This window comes from Lates calcarifer, linkage group LG7_2, assembly GCF_001640805.2.
Source record: "Lates calcarifer isolate ASB-BC8 linkage group LG7_2, TLL_Latcal_v3, whole genome shotgun sequence".
In the NCBI taxonomy this organism is placed as follows: Eukaryota; Metazoa; Chordata; class Actinopteri; family Centropomidae; genus Lates; species Lates calcarifer.
In genome coordinates this window covers 5,900,775-5,919,957 of record NC_066854.1, presented here as the reverse complement: position 1 = coordinate 5,919,957, position 19,183 = coordinate 5,900,775, and the positions used below count along the sequence as shown (strand labels likewise).

Below are 19,183 nucleotides of genomic sequence, written 5' to 3'. Positions count from 1 at the left end.
GATGCATTATCAACATGATGCCTGGAAGTCAGGTCTGCACTGAACTATAGGGGCTGTTAAAGCAGATACACAATCGAGCCGGGAAGTGGAGGAAGTCTGCACATTTATTTAATCTTCTGCATGTCAACCAGACCCGTATTTGTCTTTGTCTTCACCGTTATAACTGCTCACTTTTGCTACTTTTATAGGCCTCTGTCCCTACATCTGTCTGACTGATGGTGTCTTCTGCATTCATGTTAACTTTCTTTTCTTTCCTCTCTTCCCCTCTAGGCCCTGCCGTTTCTCGTCTGTCCACTAGTTGCTCCTCTTGAGTCCTAAACACCTGTCACTTATTCCTTTATTGAACCACACCTGAAACTGGTTTCCTTACATAATTGCCAGCCTCTTCCTGGTTCCCAGAGCATCACTTTGCTAAACTATTGACCATAGATCCTGGTAAATTACCCTTATCATAACCTTCTCTGCCAGAGTCCTGTCCTCAGGTACTTGAACCTTATTGTGCATTGATACAAAATGTCCAGGCTTTAACGGAAATTTGACTTTGTAGAGCACAATGCAGACGTGGCAGCATCGTGTCACATTCAGGTAGACGGAAGGTTCGGGTGCATCAGGACACAGCAGGAGAGCATTAACGGCTGCTGCTGGATTGAGCAGCTCTAACTGGATTAGCTGTGAGAGGAGACTCGCAAGTGACTAAAATAAGGTTAGTGGGCATGAATAAGAGTGTGTGTGTGTGTGTGTGTGAGTGTATAGCTCTGTATATTGTGTCTTTTTCACAGAGGAAATCTAGATATGTTACAGTAGGAAAAGCACAGGTGTAAATGATAAAGTGAATGTGAATGATATAGCTTCTTCAGTTTCATGGTCCTGGTTTTGTGACTGTTGACTCACCTTCATGTGTTACTGAGACTGAACAGAGTGAAACCACTGTAGATGACGTTAGTAACACATACTTTTCCTGCTCTGACAGGTCAAAAAAGAAAAGGCCTGTGGCTGAGCTGTGACTTATTAGAGGTCTTCTCTGTTCAGATTGGGGAATGTGAATGTGGTCAGATAAAATGGTTCTTCTATGGCATCACTCTAAAGAACCATTTTTGGTTCCAGTTAGCACCTTTATTTTTCTGTGTGTGGGCTTGTTAGTGAGGAACCTTCCTCTGCTATGGTTGCAGTCTGCCTTTATCTTGATAACATTTGCAATGATTTTTTTGCAGGGTGGGGTTGCTAACCCTACACCCAACCCTCCTTTCTCACCCGGGCATAGGACCGGTCACGGCCAGTTTTACATTCAACACTTTTATTAGAAGACAAATATAACATTCACACTGGTGTCATTAAAAGCTGATAATGAAGATGGAGATCCTGAATGTGTTCAGTAAACCACCCTGGCCTTACAGTGGATTGAAGACGGCCCAACTACATCTGTCTCTCTCTGTCTGTCCTCTTCGATCTCTCCAGTCGTCTGTCTTCCTGGCAGGCAGCAGTCTATCCTACACTGGGACCAAAGCCTCCTCGGCAGACAGCGGCCCTAATTTCATTAATTATAAACCAATATGCTGCTGGCAGCCCCTCTGGAGAGGACTTTACCCAGCGCTGGCATCTGTTCAGCACAAACACAGCGAGGGATGAAGGGATGGAGGGAGGAGAAAACAAGGACATCTCTGACTCCCGCCATGGGTGAAGCATGGTGCTGTGCAGGGGAACGGATGGGGGGGTGGAGAGGGTGGTTTTAAAAGTTCATGCTTCTAACATGCGAGCTTAAAGTAGCGATCCAAGACAGCTCCAAGAGGAAGTTTGTGTGGTTCAAGTCTTATCAGTTGTTTTGCTGTTTACCACACTCCCTTATTGGGAAGAAAATCGTAAACACATGAAGTCAAAGAATAGATTTCCATGACTGGAAGTTAGAAACCCCTGACCTGAGACTTTCCATAAACTTGTGAGGCTTTGGCTCGAGGTTTTTCTTTGGATTTCCATTGTCTTCAGAAAAAGTAGCAAGTCACTGCCCTGAAATCACATCCAGTTTTGTGGTTTCTTCTGTGGTCCTTGATTCTTCTTGTCCCAGTGTTTCTATTTTACCTTTCAGTTCTTCACCAATGATTCCACCTCCCTCTGAATGATATCTTCCCCCTAAATGCTTATCAGTTCTTGCTGTAGGCCTGTGGGATGCCACAGGCACTCTCCATTGTTTTCATTTGTTAAAATAGCAGCTGCTGACGTTGCGTGATGAGCAGTGAAAAGTTATTGTTTTGTGTTGGTTGTAATCGTCCTGTTGTGATGAGATGACTTATTAGGAGGTGAGAACTTTGGACTGTGTGTGAATGTCCACTTGGATAACAGGGCGTGATCAGAGCGGACTTTGGGCTAATAAAAGCATGATAGCTGAACACATTTTGTCCAAACCCAATGTAAGTTTTAATGAGCTTTCCTCTAACACTACAGGCAGAGCAACGATAGAAAAAGAAAGGTGGAAACAAAGAAACAGAAGACATATAAACAGCCTGTTAATTCATCCACATGCACACATGTCAAAGTGCAAAAGCATGTTACCAAAGCGAAGCTGTTTACTCCCTCATCATTCATAAATTATACACACAAACACACACATTCACACACACACAGGATGCACTGGATTACTGATAAAAGAGCAGGGGGTTTGTTTTATTTCTGTGTTGCATCAGTGTCAAATAATACAGCAAAAACTGATCAATAATTATTAATGATCATCAGTGATGTTGATGCTTAGAATTAACATGAAGCAGCAATAGTTGGATTTTAATAAAAGAAAAACTCTGCATTAGAGGCCAAATAATAATTAGTATAGAGGAAAAAAATAAATGTGACCCAGTGTACAAAGGTTACTAATGATGATTGTTATCAAAATTAAATAAGGTAATATCCATATCTGATTTGCCCAAGACGACCTATAAGATCTATTGTGCTGTTTTTGTTACATGCAGTGGGTTTGTAATTATTTTTAACCGATTATAAAACATTTGATAGTGAAGCTGTAAGGGCCCAAAAATCAACGTCGATGGGAAAAGGTGAGTTACTTCCTGTATCACAGAGCAGCTTTAATGTGATTTTCAGCTCTAATTAGAGTTAAGTCACTTAGTGTGTTGTAATGATGTTTGGCTCACAGAGCAGCAGACGCCGTCCATCAGCCAAATGAAATATTAAACTGACCTACCGCTGGATTACGCGTGTCTGTGTGTGTGCGTGTGGATTCATATTTGTGGTTGTGTCAGGAGACCTCCATAGCACACTGTGCGTCCATTGCTGCCACATACAGTCCACTGAACACACACACACACACACACAAAGAGCGACAGACAAACACACACATACACAAATTTCTGACCTACATTCACTATACACAAACAACAGGGTGTCAGGAGGGGCAGGGCAACAAATGTGTGTGTGTGTGTGTGTGTGTGTGTGTGTGTGTGTGTGTGTGTGTGTGTTGGGGGTGAAACTCTGCAGGTGCACTGGGCTGTGAATCTAATGCAAAATTAGTGTTATCTTCCTGCCAAATAATTCATGATCCCGCATCCGAAATGATAGCAGAATGACTCGACTTGTCATCCCCTCGGTCTTTGTCACTCTCCCCCGTGAATGATGTTTTATTCAAAATGTCACATGGAGCAGAAACTACTAAATAAGTACAGCTACAATTGGCAATTCTCTGGTTTGATCCCAGATTGTTTCAGCCTGATTTGAGCCATAGACAATATACCAGATAAAGGGAGGTGAGGTCACCATGATTTTCAATATATATAGCATTTATGGAAAGTGATTAATATAATGTAATAATTTACATGTAAAAAATACAGAGATGGAAAACACAAAACCAATCATAAAAAGTGTTAAAGGTCCACAACTGTTCCATAGGGAAGGACAATCGCTGTAGGTTCATAATTATCTCATATACTTTTATCACTGTAGCAGGATGTTCAGATGATATTTAAGTCTTATTTATTATGTACTGTATAATGTATAAACTTCTTTATATGCTGATCTCTGGTGGTTTACCTTCTCACCTCAGTAATTTAACGCCTGTTTTTAGCTTGAACGTCTCCTTCACGTGTCCAGAAATACATTTAAACCTTTACGTTTTTCGTCCTCATGTTCGGGGATGCCTGTTGTTTGCTGCAGACAGACATGCACATTTCACCTGCTCACGGGTCACTAGTGCAGTGACAAGGATGAGAGCCCTGACTGGCTTCCCACCGAGGAACACTGTCTATTGTATGTTGGAAAGCGTGACCAAAGCGTGACACTGCACTGGGCTGTGGGAAACACTGATGCAGATTAAGATTTTATTCTGGGCAGTTCTGCATTTTTCATCAACAGTAGTCTGATTGAAATGAATGAGGGAGCTGTATTTTTGTATTTTTGCACATGCTGTTAACGTCTGAAAATGGCCTTATCCTGCATCGTCTTGAAACTGTTAGTTACAAGAGGTCACTGAAACTTTTTTTTTCCAGTTTAGCACAGCAGTTCCTCCCTCTGCCATGTGGGATGATAGTCACTGTCGGACTGTGGGTAATGACAAAGTCTGCTTGTCAATAAGGGAGTAACATTAGTTTGATAGAACATTATGATCCCTAAGGAAGGAACGACCAGGAACCACACCCCTGAAAATAACCATTGCAAGTCACGCTCATGCTCTCATTATTACAAAATCCAGAAGTGAACCAAAGCTCAGTGGTGTTACAGCTTTGTACCTGTTATGTTCAAAAAAGCAACTATATGAGGTAAAATCAAGCAGCAAGGCGCGTTGGCTTTACTTTTAGTTCACTGGCCAGAGCCCAGTTGAGTGTGTTTACTTTATTATAGGTCAGTGTGTACACACCCACTAACTATAGCCAGGGCCCCAGCATATAAAACCCTAAATAATATGTCTACATTTAGAGAAATCATCGGGTGTCGCTGTGGAATGCAACACCATTGTGGTGAAGCATTTTCACAAAAGAACAAACAACCACTGGAGAAAGCCAGAGACGGGACAATATACTGTAGTTACGTTGATAGGCTACAATATGACTGACTCATGTATGTTTTATGGGCATAACTAATAATAGTCTAATTGTCTATGACATTCTCAATCATTTGCATCATGTACAATATATTTTAGTGTTGGATGTTTGTTTAGAAACCTGATATTGTATACATTAGTCTCATGTTCTTAGATGTTGCTTGGACTGAAATGTAAAACCTGTCATCAGTTTTTTACAGTGAAATGACATCATTACAGCATTGTTAGCATCATTTAGCTTAAGATGCTAAATAAAGCTGTGTGGCCTCAGAGGAATCTTCAATTAAGTGCTTCAGTTTCAGGGTCTTGGTTAATGTTATTAGTGCCACTTCTGCTTTTGTTGTTATGACAAGTCAAAATGACTTCTATTTAAAAAAGAGAGGCCTATTATATCATCTCCACTCTCTTTTCTCTCTTTACACCAGTGCAGTAAAGCCACAGTCTGGCCTGCAGTCTGCACCTTTTTCCACAGAGGCATGAACCCTCTAATGGCATCGTACCTCTGCCATGCTGCACTGCCATCTGTCAGGCACTGAGAACACAGCAGAATGCCATACATCCCAGCACAAAACAATAAGACTCAGAGAACGTGTCATTGGAGTGGAGAGTAAGGACTGATTAACCTGAAACTCATATAATGAAGGGAACTCAGTCTTTGGTTACTCTTCCCATGAACACCACATCTACACAGACATGAGGTGCAGCGTAAAGGGCCAGTATCAGGCTTTCTGTTCAGATACCAGATATCACTATCTGTATGAACATAACTACATTTTAGATGTAGTGCAAAATACAGTTTAAGATATAATAACATTACAGATATCTCCATTTAACTCATGTTAACTCAATTATGATTGCAGCTCTGTAATTTTAAATGATGGTTTAATCAAATCTATAGTTTTTCTTAAAGGAACAGACATTTGCAGGAAATAAAAAAAAGCTTATTTGAAAGACAAAAGATCGATACCACTCTCTCTTCTGTCTGTTTAGTGAAAAGCTACAGCTTAGCTTAGCATAATGACTCAGAACTGTCCAAAGGTAATAAAAATCCACCTACCAGCAATGCTAATTATACAACAAATGAGATATTATCTGTTAAATGAGCTTCAGAGGTGCTGGTTGGTGTACTTTGATACTTTTGAATGAAAAGTACATGTATCAGTGAACTAAACACACTTCCAGTAAAGTCTGAAGACACCAACTGAGAAAATTCTCTTAACTCCTGATACATTTCAACAACATAATAATTTAAATTATCTCTGGCGTTTCCATATGAAACTGACACAAAGTTTACAGCAGAGAATGAATACTGGTGGGAATAAGTTGAATATGACAAATAGATGCTACACAGGCTACATAAGCTCTTTAAACAAGAAGTGCAGGCAATAGAAAAGCCTTCCTTCTCTCATATCTTAAACACGCTGGCATGCAAAGACACACACACATGATTGCATATACACATATTCAGTCTCAAAGCCACATGTCTCACTTGATCATATTTGCCAGTGAAGTGCTATGATTGTAACATAAACAAAATGGAGTGCAGAGAGGGAGGTCTGAGTCCTGTAGTCACCTGAGTATTCCCAGACATGAAGGTGTGTGTTTATGAGTGTGTGTGTTTTCTTTTTCCCACTCCCTCACATGCAAAAAAAAAACAAAACCCAGCCTTGCCGTGCTTTGCCCCACTACAAAGTGATTTCATCCCAGTTCATATGAGCTATTTTGTTGAACCATCACATCTTACTCGCCACCACCCCCCACACCTCCCTCAGCAAACCCACTGCCATTTAGAATAACAGATGAATAAATGGACGAGGGGGAAAAACAGTAGACTGAAACCACAGTGGAACTCAGTAATGGTCAGCCAGGCCCACCACGCCTCAGCAAATGTTTGTCCAAACCTGTTATTTCTGGCATTGTACTGTCTCAAAGAGATCATTTTATTCTCCGAGAGGAATGCAGCAGCTATAAATAGTCTGGAGATGAAGGAGGGGAAATCAGAGATTTGTAGAGTAATTACAGAGCCAGAGTCGAACCCTTCTGTTATGGCTCATTTTTCATCAACCTCTGTCTCCACGACTGTCTGACTGACTAACTGACCGACTGAGGTAAAATGGCCGTTTTCTCATCGCACGTCTGACCTGATATTTGACCTTGAATTCCTCTACATGGTTTAATTTACACTGCAAGTCTCAAGGCTTAAAGTAACAGTTGACATTTTGGGAAATACACTTGTTTGTCATCAGACTCAGGAGAAGACGGTGCAGTATAATCACTGTGAAGTGGGTCTGAGAGAAAACAGCATGTGTCATTCTTGATCTTGGTAAGAATAGTTTGACAAAAACAAATGACAAATACTGTTGTTTAACATTTTTGTCATCATATGTGTGATTTTTTTTTTAATTTTCATTTTTATGACATCCTGCTGGTTGTGGCATCAGATCACAAAACACAGGTCCATCTGGACATATTTTGTCTTTTAGTTTGGAGGACTTGTTGACTTGTAGGTATTTAGCTCAGAACAAAGAATGGAAACATGCATCTTGCCAGGGGCCAGTAGAACCAGCTATTCATAGGTTCAGGATGAAAACCCTCACTGGCTTCCCATGTGAGAACGCCATCAAATGTGTTTGTCAAAATGTGGAGGAACAAGCCCCTTCACCTTTTGGCACGTATACATTGCTTTCAAAGTCATCAGGTTGTTGTACTGTTCACATTACAAAACATGTACCCTGGGAATCGTTGTGGTTTGCACACTACATGACTGATCAGCAACAGGGAGTCAAGATCTTTCACCAGGAGAAATCCCCAAAGAGTCGATCTGGTCTCCAAACTACGATTTCTCACAAAAACACAGAGGAGTAAGCTACAGCTGTAGCTTGTAGGTGCATTCATCTTTCGAGTGTCTGCGATGCATCAGCAAGTCTCTTGGACTGCATCTTTGAACAGTTCACAAACAGTGATCTGGGGCTTTTCTCTGTGATCTCCAAAAACTGTCAGCAAGTGGAAGACCAGGGCTGAAAACCTGTAGTGTGAACTTAACATTAGTGTTAATGTTAAGTGATGGTCCATTGTGCAATTGTAATTTAGTAACGTCACAGGTCTCACATGTGTCTGTCTGAGTTATTTCTTCTACATTTAGGTGTATTTTGGTCCAATTAATCAAACCAAATAGGTGTCAGATCAGAAAACATCATTAATGAAGTGCTGTTTGTCTTTATGTGTCTTGGTTCAGGGTATTGTGATGGCTCAGTTGAGTTTTCTTCAGCGTCACAGTCGTGTCAAACAGTCCAGACATTAACCGCTGCCGGCCTCTGCAGACACAGAGGCTGATTGGGATTTACCTGAGTCCTAATTCAGGAGAAAACAACATTCAGAGTCCTGCTGCTCTGTGTTTGACATGGTTGCCTGGACTGCTCTGGTACTTTTCCTCCTGCACAAAGCTCACTTCAGGGCTAGATTACTCACATCCCAACATTTCAGGTAAACAGGGCAGATGACGAACTGAATGACTGGAGACAAAATGTTGTATTGAAACATAAAGTGGGGTTGTGTCCAATGGTAAGAACGTAGATTGGGAGATATTGCAATGTAATACTAATCTGTGGTCTTTTTTGTTTAATTTAAGTGAATTAAAATTTGAAATGATCATGAAATACAGTATTACAAAGGCTTTTAAAACATACTCACACACACACACAGAACCTCTTAGGTGTGATCACACAAGAGAGACATAATAATATAATATAATAAGAACATAATATTACAGGAAATCAAGCTACAAACTAGTCAATACAAAGAGCAGAACTAAAACAGTCAAGAAAATGAAATCTTCACTCAGCGTTAATCGCCTCTTTTGTTTTCAGTGAAAAGTCAAGCAGCCAGGCGAGTTGCCCTGACAGCACTTGTGTCTTAAATGATCTTTGTGGAGTATAAAAGGACTTTTAGCTGGTAAATTGCTGTAATTATCAAACATGCCCTTCTCATTTTGCACAGTCAGACCTTGTTGGCAAATTCACCCGGCAATTAAGAAAAGCTGTAAATGAATGACAAGTAATGGTGTGGCCCACATTACTCAGATGAGGACAAACAATCTGGAGAAAGGAGGTTGTAATGATGGGAAATGTGCAAGACAGGCAGAAAGGAATTACACACTGAAAATGTCATGAGGTTTTCTGTGAGAGGAAGGGGATTTAAAAGATTTGCAATATATGTATGTACGTGTTCTATGGATGTGTTCTAGGAAAACCTTAAACAAAAAAAAGTAAATGCTATTTCCTCTGTTTTGTGTTGTTCATTTGTTTCTTGTATTACCAGCTGCTTTTCTCTCGGTTGGAGGCACTTTGTAGGCTTTGTGCTATTACTTTGTTGTGGTCTGAAAGAGGAGGAGGAAGAGGTGGGGGGTATAAGATGCAAATGACAGTGTTTCACAGCACTTTGTCGCCAATCATAGAGAAATTATATATTATAGAGTATCGCACGCAACATTCAAAGTGGCTCCTTGAGGATCGAGAGTGGAAAAGAGGCTCTGACTGCTTCATGTGTAGTTACAAGGAGATTCAGCTCCTGACAAGTTAAACATTTTCACTGCCATGGTTCAATATATGTGTATCATTTCTGAATAAAACTGGGACAAAAATGACAAAATATGCTGAATTTATTTTTGTAGTTTGTAGTTGTAGACGTACCTTTACGCATTTTGCAAAAACTTGTGTGTCTCTAAATGTGTTGAGTTTAAAAAGCAGGAAACTGCACCTACAAAAAACAACCTTTTCAATCTGTGAAAACTTACAATGTCAATCAGTTTTGATACTACATTCAGCCTGTGTGACATGTTTATTCACAGAGAAATGGCGCCCCTGTGTGGGCAGTATTTTGTACTGCACAAATGTGGATTATAATACTTATATATCTAAAAACAGGTTTAAATTCAGTTTACTACAGTTTAAATTGTGATGAAAACCATGACTGTCATGCATATTCCTATGATTGTCATCCTCTTATACAGTGCCTATAGAAAGCATACGCCTCTATTGAAAGTGTTCGTGTTTGTTGTGTTGCAAACTGCACACAGGTGATCTCAGTTTAACTAATTACGTGACTCACACTGTTCCAGTACACAGCAGATTTGAGTTGTACAGTGTGTGGAAATATTGGATTTAAATGTTATTTTAAAACCTGGTGCAACGTTTTATTTTATTATTATTATTTTTTTTTTAACGTTTTGACTTTTGCAGGGTGAGGACTTCCGGCCCGAAACACTGAGCGACGTGACGTGCGGGGTGATGAGGTCACGATTGAAGCTAGGGGCGCGAGGGTAAATTGCAGGGGAGCAGTTGAGGAAAGATCGGAGGAACCTCATGAAACAGAAGAGCTAAATTATCAGCGACATCTGAAGCAACTGGCCATGACTAATCTGAGCTTATAACCTGCATGAATCTGAAAAGACAGACTTTAACCAGATAAATGTGGCTATGGACGCGGAGAACCAAACCGCGGTGAGTCAACGTTACCGCGTCACCTAGCTAATTGTTTAGCTAGCAAACAGACAGTTGAATTAAACAACGTTAAGCGATGGTGAACAGTATCTAAGTACATTTGTTCAGGTATTCTACTTATGTACAGTTTTGAGCTATTTGTAATTTTCTTGAGTAACATTATTTCTATTTTCTACGCTACTACAATTGAGAGGGGAACGATTTACTGAGCCAATTTACATTTACCTAACAACTAAATACTCTATATATTCATATTATCAACAAAAAATGTAGCCAACAAATAAAATTTCACGTATTGCTTTAATTTAAGATGTGTGGCATTAATAAGCTAACTACAGTACATAAAGTCATTAAAATTAACTCCACCTTTACTAGCTGCAACCTTAAAGTGATATTAACATTAATGCACTGACTACTTGCTGTCTAACAGAGTGACACTTACAGTGCTTCTTACTGACCCAGGATTAGACCACAATGTCTCATTTTCTTCTTTTTTTCTAGTTCACATCCAGCTGTCCATCCCAGAACAGCAGCAGCTCCTCCACCCCTGATGTGTTACCCCCAGATATGCATGCTGACAGCCTGACCCGCCACGGCACTATCATCCCCAATCGCATTTTTGTTGGGGGCATTGACTACAAGGTGAGAGCTGCGAATTTGCACCAGTAAAATGTGTGTTTGGGCTTGTGTGTCTTGGTGTAGAAAGGTAAACACTAGAGAGCAGCAGAGCATGTAAATAAGCTAAGGTCAGGATGATCTGACAGTGAATGTTATTCAAAAGGAGACCTACTGTTAGTCAGAAATAACAGCATATTTCTCCCGAAATAGCTTTTTGACCAGTCATACACAAAACAGGCAGCACTTAGCTCTACACATTTTCTCTAAAATGTACAGTGAAGCCAGAAAGTAAAACCTGAATAATGGTGTTTACATTAACATACAGATGTTACCTGTTGCTTGTTGATCCACAGAACTACTACTGGCTGTTATAAATGATCTGAAATGATTCAGCCAAATTATCAATGACTGTAGCTTCTTTTGGGGTGATAACACAGTCAAATGTGTGTGTGTTTATGAAGGTTAATGAGAGCGACCTGCAACATTTCTTCTCTCAACATGGAGCGGTGAAAGAGGTGAAGATTGTTATAGATCGTTCAGGAATGTCAAAAGGGTGAGCTGATTGCATCATTCCTTCCATATGACTTTTTATCCTTTGACTCTGAGCATTTCTCACAGGGTTACTGTTAACCTGTTAAAATATAGTTTGTCTTCTGCCTCTTTGGACAGATATGGGTTTGTTACATTTGAGAATGAAGAAGATGCACTGAAAGTCCTTCATGATGTAAGTAAAACAGGCCATTAAAGCTGGCAAACTTAAGGAGCATACTGTATTATAATCTAGTTTATTTACCAGACTTCATCATCTAATAGCTTCTGTTCTCTACTTACATTAAAGGCTAATGGGATCTGTTTCAAAGACAAGAAGCTCAGCATTGGACAGGCTGTCCGCAAGCAGCAAGTTTCAGCACAGAGTGAGTCAACAATCAGACACTAAAGGAAAAGGAAAATATTTCATGGAAATATTTTTTGCAGCAGAACCATAATGGGAAACCTGAATTGAACAATTGTGTTGGTTTCTAAAGGTCATCGAGTACCCACCTCTCCACTTGTTACTGACTCACAAGGTGGCACATTTGTTTTTTAAATGCCCAGTAAATGACACAGTTTATGTTCACATTGCACGGTTTCTTTCTTTTCCCAGTTAAAAGTGTCCCTGTGGCCAGCCCTGACTCTGCCATGCCTCTGCCAGCGCCCTGTGGCACCCTCTACCTGACATCCACAGGCTATCCCTACACCTACCACAATGGAGTGGCCTACTTCCACTGCCCCAACATGAACCCTCCTGCCCAACACTGGCCTGTCAGTTCTCACCAATATCACACCCACGTAACACTTCACTTCAATAGTTATATTAAAGAACTGATCTCTTTAACTGCAAAATATATGATGTGAGTATGCTTCCTGTCTTGCAGTCTGGTCCTGCAGTGGCACTCCCTCAGTCTTCTCAGCCTGTCTACCAGCAACCAGCCTATCACCACCACCAGGTCGGCTCATCCACTGATTTCTCACCATGTCACCCTTTAATGAGTGCAGCAGATGTTTCAGCTTTATTTAACAGCCTGCTTTTTTTCTACCCCCTCAGTGTGTCCCAAACCAGTATCAGTGGACTGTTGTTCAGGTAGGCAAAATAAAGCCACACCTTCTCTTTAGCTCAGGAGCATTATGCCTGTTGTTCATGTGCCGCCATTGTCTTGCTGTTCAGTCACCGATGCCCTCCAGTCCAGCTGTGTGCTCCCAACAGTCAGAGTATCTGTATCAGCCCAGTGATGGAGGCTCTGCCCTGCCTCCTCTGCCTGTCATGGAGGACACCACACCAGAGGTACATAACCAAGAAAGTTAAGAACATAAGCACAGACATTTGTGTGATTTTTAAAAAGCTAAGTCCTGCAGAGTTGACTTTGTCCTGTGCTCATATTATTGCAGTATTTAGAGCCCACGATGCAGCAGGTTTACCCAGTGTATCCTCAGAGAACAGAGGGAATGGCGCCCATTGTTCTGCCACACAACCCAGGAAAGGTGAAGGGCCTTTTTAATGTAACTCAGCAGTCCACTGTTTCCCCTCTAGGTCTGTCATGTTCCTCTCTATTTCTGCAGACCTTCACTGAGTCTTACGGTCACCTTTATTCTCCACAGAATCTGATGTTTCCACACTCACGGGTCCACCTGAAGCCAAAGTACCACTGATACATCCACCACAAGGACTACCACTACCTGCCAGAAGCAACAGAGCTGCCAGACGCCTCCATGCTTCACGCCGCCCCACCTCTCATGTAGGCTAAACCCTCCGACAGCCTCACAAGGCACAGAGCACCACAGCCTCTCACATCACGTCCTCTTCCTTCTCTGATGATTTAACACATATAGAATCTATCAGCTGTTTAAACCGTGCCTTACAACATAATGCATTATGTTTAATGAGGTGATTTCATAGCCTCCTTGTTGAGATGATTGTTTTGTCTGTTTCCAACAACTCTCCACAGTCAAGGTAAGCTCTCACCGTGCAGGCCTCACTACATCTGTTTCTGCACTGATGGTTTAATTCAGTTGATGTTACAGCATATACAGAGAGTATTTTTTAGTAAATTAAACATTTTGTTGCAATAACACAATAACTTGGTGACAAACAATAAGTTTCCCAAAATCCTGATTTAAAGGTTTCCTATTATTGAAGCAATGAATGTCTAAGTTCTTCAGATTCAGATTAAAGTAGTCAGGAGACGCCTGTAGTGTCAATAACATCAATAACCTGTCCTGGAATCTCTTTGCTTTCCCACAGCAAAACTTCTTGAATTATTCAGTTAAAAAAAAAGAAGAAAAAACTAATTAGATGCAAACCTTTGCCAATTTACAATATTGAAAACAAAGTCAGTGTGAACAGTTACTTTATTTTAAAAGCTGATCATTTCTATATTTTATAAAACATAACCTAAAACTTAAGATCATCTTTTCCAATTTAATTTGAACCTAACTTTTGTTGTAAACAGCACTTTTTTATGTTTTGTCTTTTTCATAGCGTTGTTGTGACAGCAGAATTCTCCTAGCTACATAAACACAAGCACCTGATGTGGCTGAGAATAACTAAAATCTTTTTTTTTATTTACCGTGTCAGTTCTCTCTTCTCTCTTACTGTACAAAGGAGCTGTACATGCTCTGGATCAGTGATTTAGTGTAGCTGCTGTTTGAGGCTCACTGAGTCTGTATTAAGATGCTATGAATGAACCTCTGCTCGGCTTTATGATGTACTGTTGAAACAGTACAGTCTGCCACATGTGTGAGCAGTTTTGTATGTCAGGAATCATAATTATTAATCATATGAACGTTTGCATAAGACAAAACATGAGGAGCATTCAACAAATTTGAGCAGAAAATATCTGAGTGTAGTAAAGTGATTGGAAAATACTTATAGTACTGTAGTGCTCCATGTCATTTGTCAGTGTAAATTAGTTGGCCAGTTACTTTTAAAGTGTTAAAAAAGCTCACGTTCTAGATTCTCATGTTGTTGAGTTCAAATGGGCTGTTTCCAAATGTTAAACAAGCCCACCTTTAAATTAGATACCATATAGAATATAACCGACAGATATCTTTTTTTACTGCATATTATTCTCCCTGCATATTTTATTACAAATGTACTCACTCCCAACAGTCAAATTCCCCGTCATATTTGTTTATTTAGGGTTATTTGTGCTTATATGTCAGGTAAAATGTACCTAAAAGTCTTTTAACATCTGCTGAAAATACACTTAAAATTTTCATTGGGCTTTTATACATTACTGTTTGTCTTTTTGAATTTTCAACTTCATATATTTTGTCCAGCTATTGAAAGCAGAGGGCTTATTGTACAGCCAAAAAAAAGTATTTTTGTGATTTGGTTACACTTTGTTAAAGACATAGACAGTGAGATAAACAGTGTATGTGCAGTACTTATTTAACTCTGTAATACTGAATATCATTCCAGCAATCACTTGCTTTAACAGCATTATTGTTAGTTCAGCGTGTTTCCAGTTATTGAATGGAAATAAATGTTTCCTTTGGTGTAGTGGCTGTGCTTTGCATTCATATATAACAATTATATATCAGTGGCTTTATGTTAGTGAATGGAAGCAAGAGGCTGCCAGGAAGTAAATACATTTAACCATTTAAACTACATGTTTTTGATATTAATTTTCTAAAAATATGCAAAACTTGTCATCTGAAATGTACAATATCTAATTGCAGTGCAACACTCAAATGTATTTATGTAGGCATCCAGTGGTGTAACAAGAGAGGGGGGCAATATTGTGCCAGGCTATGGGCATTGATGATTCAGGGTTTTTTCATCTGTATGAATGGATCAAGATCTTGGCAGGGTGGCAAAAGCACCAAATGCCCGCTCATTAGAATGACAAAAGATTGAATCTCATGACCTTGGGTTGAGGTTTATAAAACAGCAGTGTGTCTCTGTGTCAGCTGTCTGTGATGAGCTTGATACTGCTCATATGTGTGTGATATCGGACTGTAATGCACAACATTATTCCACAAGCTTCTTCTACATCAAAAACATGTACCTCAATAACTAAGTAAAATGTAGAATAGGCTGCTGATTGATGTGCAAATATACAAAACAAAATGTGCTCCATGTGGCTTTCAGCAGCCATTTTCCAAAAGTCTCTCATGCTCATTTTGGGACAGCTATTACAGATTTAGCAAAAACAAACCCTCCACTTCTTGTCATGTTGTCAGTGGATTCTGAGGCCCCTGAAAACACCTTACATGGGGCCCTCAAACAGTAAACAAAGTTTAAGGGCCCTTGTCTACCTCATAAGCACAGCAGATTTAGTGCAGGGGAAACAAACTACCCTTTTCTGAGGGTTTATCTACAGCACATTTGCCTGCTATGGTGTATTATATAATTATTATGCTTAGACCCAGACAATCAAGAGAAAAAGTTTATGCTCTAAATGCTGTGATAAGTCACAAAAATGCACATTAAATAATAGTAAAGGACAAACGATATAAAAGACAGACAGACTTGTCTCTATGGGTGATTGCTCGCAGCTCCTTGAGGCTACACTTTGAGCTGCTTTGAGCTAATCACTAACATCAGCAAGCTTAAATGCTCACAGTGTTAACCCACTGATGTTAATATTGCTAGTGTTAAAGTAAGTATAACGCAATGGACATTCACTATCTTGGTTTAGCGTCTAAATAGCATGCTAACATTTGCTTTTTGTCATAGTGAGAAAAGGTTATAGTGCAGCACATTATTTTCTTAGGTTTATTGTAGAAAATATGGATAAAAGTGCACAAAATACAACTAGCTTGAGATGTAAATAGATTTATCTTCTTTGGACCCTGTTCCTTCATTTTTCTGACGTTATTTGTTTAGTGTTTTATTTGTTTTTAATACAAAAGAATTCTATACAGTATACTTCCTCAGTTTTCCTGCACATGTGGTAGTCATGTTCTGGCCCTGGCATAAGGCGTTAGGAATCTTTTTGAATGAAAAGGACACGAATGACGCTTTTTTGTTTTGCTGAAACTGTGAGCAGTGACCCCAGGGTTACTAGCACACTGTGGTATTTTGATCAATAGTGATGAATATGTGGAAACTGGACAACAATAACTCATCATCTCACTGTGGTGCTTCGCTATACGTAACCTGATTTGTGTTATGAAACCTATTTGGATGACAATACTTTATGCTGTGCCATCACACAGCAACTTTATATAAAAGGACAGCGGCACAGAGAGCGTCAATTGAGCATCAGTCTGACCCCCACTAATATAACAATGGGAAAGGTAAGCTTATTATGTGTTCTTACTGAAAATACAGAATGAAAACATGTAGGCCTTGAGACATTTTTAACAAAGTGGGAGTGAGAATTAATCAATGCTCTGACAAATATTTGCAGATAATATTCTACGAGGACAGAAATTTCCAGGGTCGGCACCATGAGTGCATGAGCGACTGTGCTGACCTGCACCCCTACTTCACCCGCTGCAACTCCATCCGGGTGGAGAGCGGCTGCTTCATGGTGTATGAGAGACCCCAGTATCTGGGCCACCAGTACTTCCTGCGCAGGGGGGAGTACTCCGACAACCAGCGTATGATTGGCATCAGCGACTGCATCCGCTCCTGCCGCATGATTCCCGTGGTAAGTCTCATTTGGCTGGTATGGATAAAGTAATGTATTGCAGTGTAAAAGCAGTAAATCAAGGAACTAAATGATTAAGATTTGAGTTCAACCTAAAAGTAAAATCAAGGAGAAAACAAAAGAAATAAGTAAAAAAACAGCATCTATCCATCTAATCCTAGGACTACCTTGATGTACAAACCATTCTTAGTATGACTGTGTTTATCTGCAAATATTGTTAGATAGTTAGGTATTAACACTGAAGGGCTATTCATGAACTGTTTTGTACATTCATAGTCACCAAAAAGTACTATAAGTATTATTATATTATATTATATTATTATTAAGTATTTTAAAGCACAGTAAGAGACAAAACGCAAACTGTCTAACCCAAACATTGTTTTTCCTGCAGCATCGTGGTTCCTACAAAATAAGATTATATGAGCGTCCGGATATGAGCGGTCAAATGTACGAGGTGAGCGACGATTGCCCCAACATTCAGGACCGCTTCCACATGTCAGACATCAACTCGTGCAATGTGGTCGACGGCCACTGGCTGCTATATGACCAGCCCAACTACAGGGGGAGGACCTACTACCTGAGACCCGGCGAATACCACAGATACAGCGACTGGGGCGGCGCCAGTCCAAGGATCGGTTCGCTCAGGCGAATCACTGACTTCAACTAGAAGTCTCTGAACCTTATCTGTTCTCAATAAACATGCTGGGCTTAAACTGTGTGTGTGTGTGCGTGTGTGTCTTTGTAACTAAAAGATGTGAAGATGGTATGTATCCATCATGTATGTGTTTGTGTTTTAGCTTGAGTTCCAAGTCTCTTTCTCATAATGCTTGATCCACTCATGACATTATTGTTTTATACTTATCATTTGAAAAAATTTTGTTTTGCACCATGAGTCTAAATGCTGAGTCAGCACTGAGACATGAAAGAAAACCTTTCAAACCACAGAACCTCTCAAGGACCTCAAGAAAACAAGCACTTGACAGAACAGTGACTACTAAATAGATTTATTGACAGTACTTTATTGACTGTACTTCACATAAACAGTGTGCCGACATCAGCTTTCTCACATGGTGATGCGTTTGATGGATCCCACCCTGGGACTCAAGCTTCCCCACTCATTAAACCTCCTGTATTCACCGGGGCTCATGAGGTACTGGCGTCCCCTGTAATGGGGATGTTCGTAGAAGATCCAGTAGCCTTCCATCACGTTGCAGGAGTAGATGTCGTTCAAATGGAAGCGTTCATACAGGGAGGGGCAGTCATCAGTCAGCTCCATCATCTGGCCTCCAAACTCTGCACGCTCGTAGATCATCATTCTGTGAGAGCCTTGGTGCTGCAGAAAAGATTAGGTGATTTATTTGCCTCTAGAGGAGTAAAAAGTATCAGAAGAAGCTTTGAAAACGCCCAGCTGAGGCTTACCATAGGGATCATACGGCAGGATCGCACACAGTCGTTGAATCCCATCCATCGCTGGTAGTCTGGATAGTCGCCCTTCCTCAGGAAGTACTGGTAGCCCATGTAGTTGGGTCTCTCATAGACCATCCAGTCACCGCTGTCCACTCTGATGGAGTTGCAGCGGCTGAAGTGGGAGTGCAGATCAGAGCATTCGCTGCTGCACTCATAGGAGCGACCCTGGAAGTTCCGGTCCTCATAGAAGATAATCTGGAAGCAAACCAGTCAAGGGATTTTTCAAAATTTAGACAATTGTTGGCTCAAATTAAGGAAAACATACATACTGTACCACCTGAAAAAAATCCAGTTCACCGGTTTCGGCTGAGTAATCCACGCAGGTATGCAGAGGCACAAAAGACACAGAGCAAAACAAGCAGCCTTACCTTACCCATTGTGTCGGCTAACCTTGGTCACACTGTAGCAGCAGCCGTGGGCTCCACGCTGCC

The 19,183-nt window shown here is 40.4% G+C and overlaps 3 protein-coding genes across 4 annotated transcripts; 2 read left to right on the top strand and 1 right to left on the bottom strand.

Annotated features, from left to right (window-relative positions):
- The first annotated feature begins 10,299 nt into the window (after positions 1-10,299).
- Positions 10,300-15,186, top strand: LOC108892864 (protein boule-like). The gene is made up of 11 exons (XM_018690633.2): positions 10,300-10,530; positions 11,032-11,172; positions 11,610-11,701; positions 11,818-11,872; positions 11,987-12,062; positions 12,293-12,450; positions 12,564-12,635; positions 12,734-12,769; positions 12,854-12,970; positions 13,075-13,167; positions 13,285-15,186. Exons 1-11 carry the CDS (start codon positions 10,507-10,509, stop codon positions 13,333-13,335), a joined length of 915 nt encoding a protein of 304 aa, XP_018546149.1. The 5' UTR covers positions 10,300-10,506; the 3' UTR covers positions 13,336-15,186.
- Positions 15,187-16,902: 1,716 nt separating this feature from the next.
- Positions 16,903-18,017, top strand: LOC108892883 (gamma-crystallin M2-like). Of its 2 annotated transcripts, none has more exons than XM_018690661.1 (3): positions 16,903-16,929; positions 17,043-17,285; positions 17,677-18,017. In XM_018690661.1, the coding sequence occupies exons 1-3, from the start codon at positions 16,921-16,923 to the stop codon at positions 17,950-17,952; spliced, it is 528 nt and encodes a 175-aa protein (XP_018546177.1). In that variant the 5' UTR covers positions 16,903-16,920; the 3' UTR covers positions 17,953-18,017. The 2 variants fall into 2 exon arrangements, with proteins under 2 accessions (XP_018546177.1, XP_018546176.1); XM_018690660.1 differs by having other exon boundaries at positions 16,921-16,929; positions 17,043-17,282.
- Positions 18,018-18,292: 275 nt separating this feature from the next.
- On the bottom strand, positions 18,293-19,129 carry LOC108892880 (gamma-crystallin S-1). The gene is made up of 3 exons (XM_051066120.1): positions 19,121-19,129; positions 18,705-18,956; positions 18,293-18,618 (listed from the first exon to the last, which is right to left on the bottom strand). The coding sequence occupies exons 1-3, from the start codon at positions 19,127-19,129 to the stop codon at positions 18,349-18,351; spliced, it is 531 nt and encodes a 176-aa protein (XP_050922077.1). The 3' UTR covers positions 18,293-18,348.
- Between the last annotated feature and the right edge of the window lie 54 nt (positions 19,130-19,183).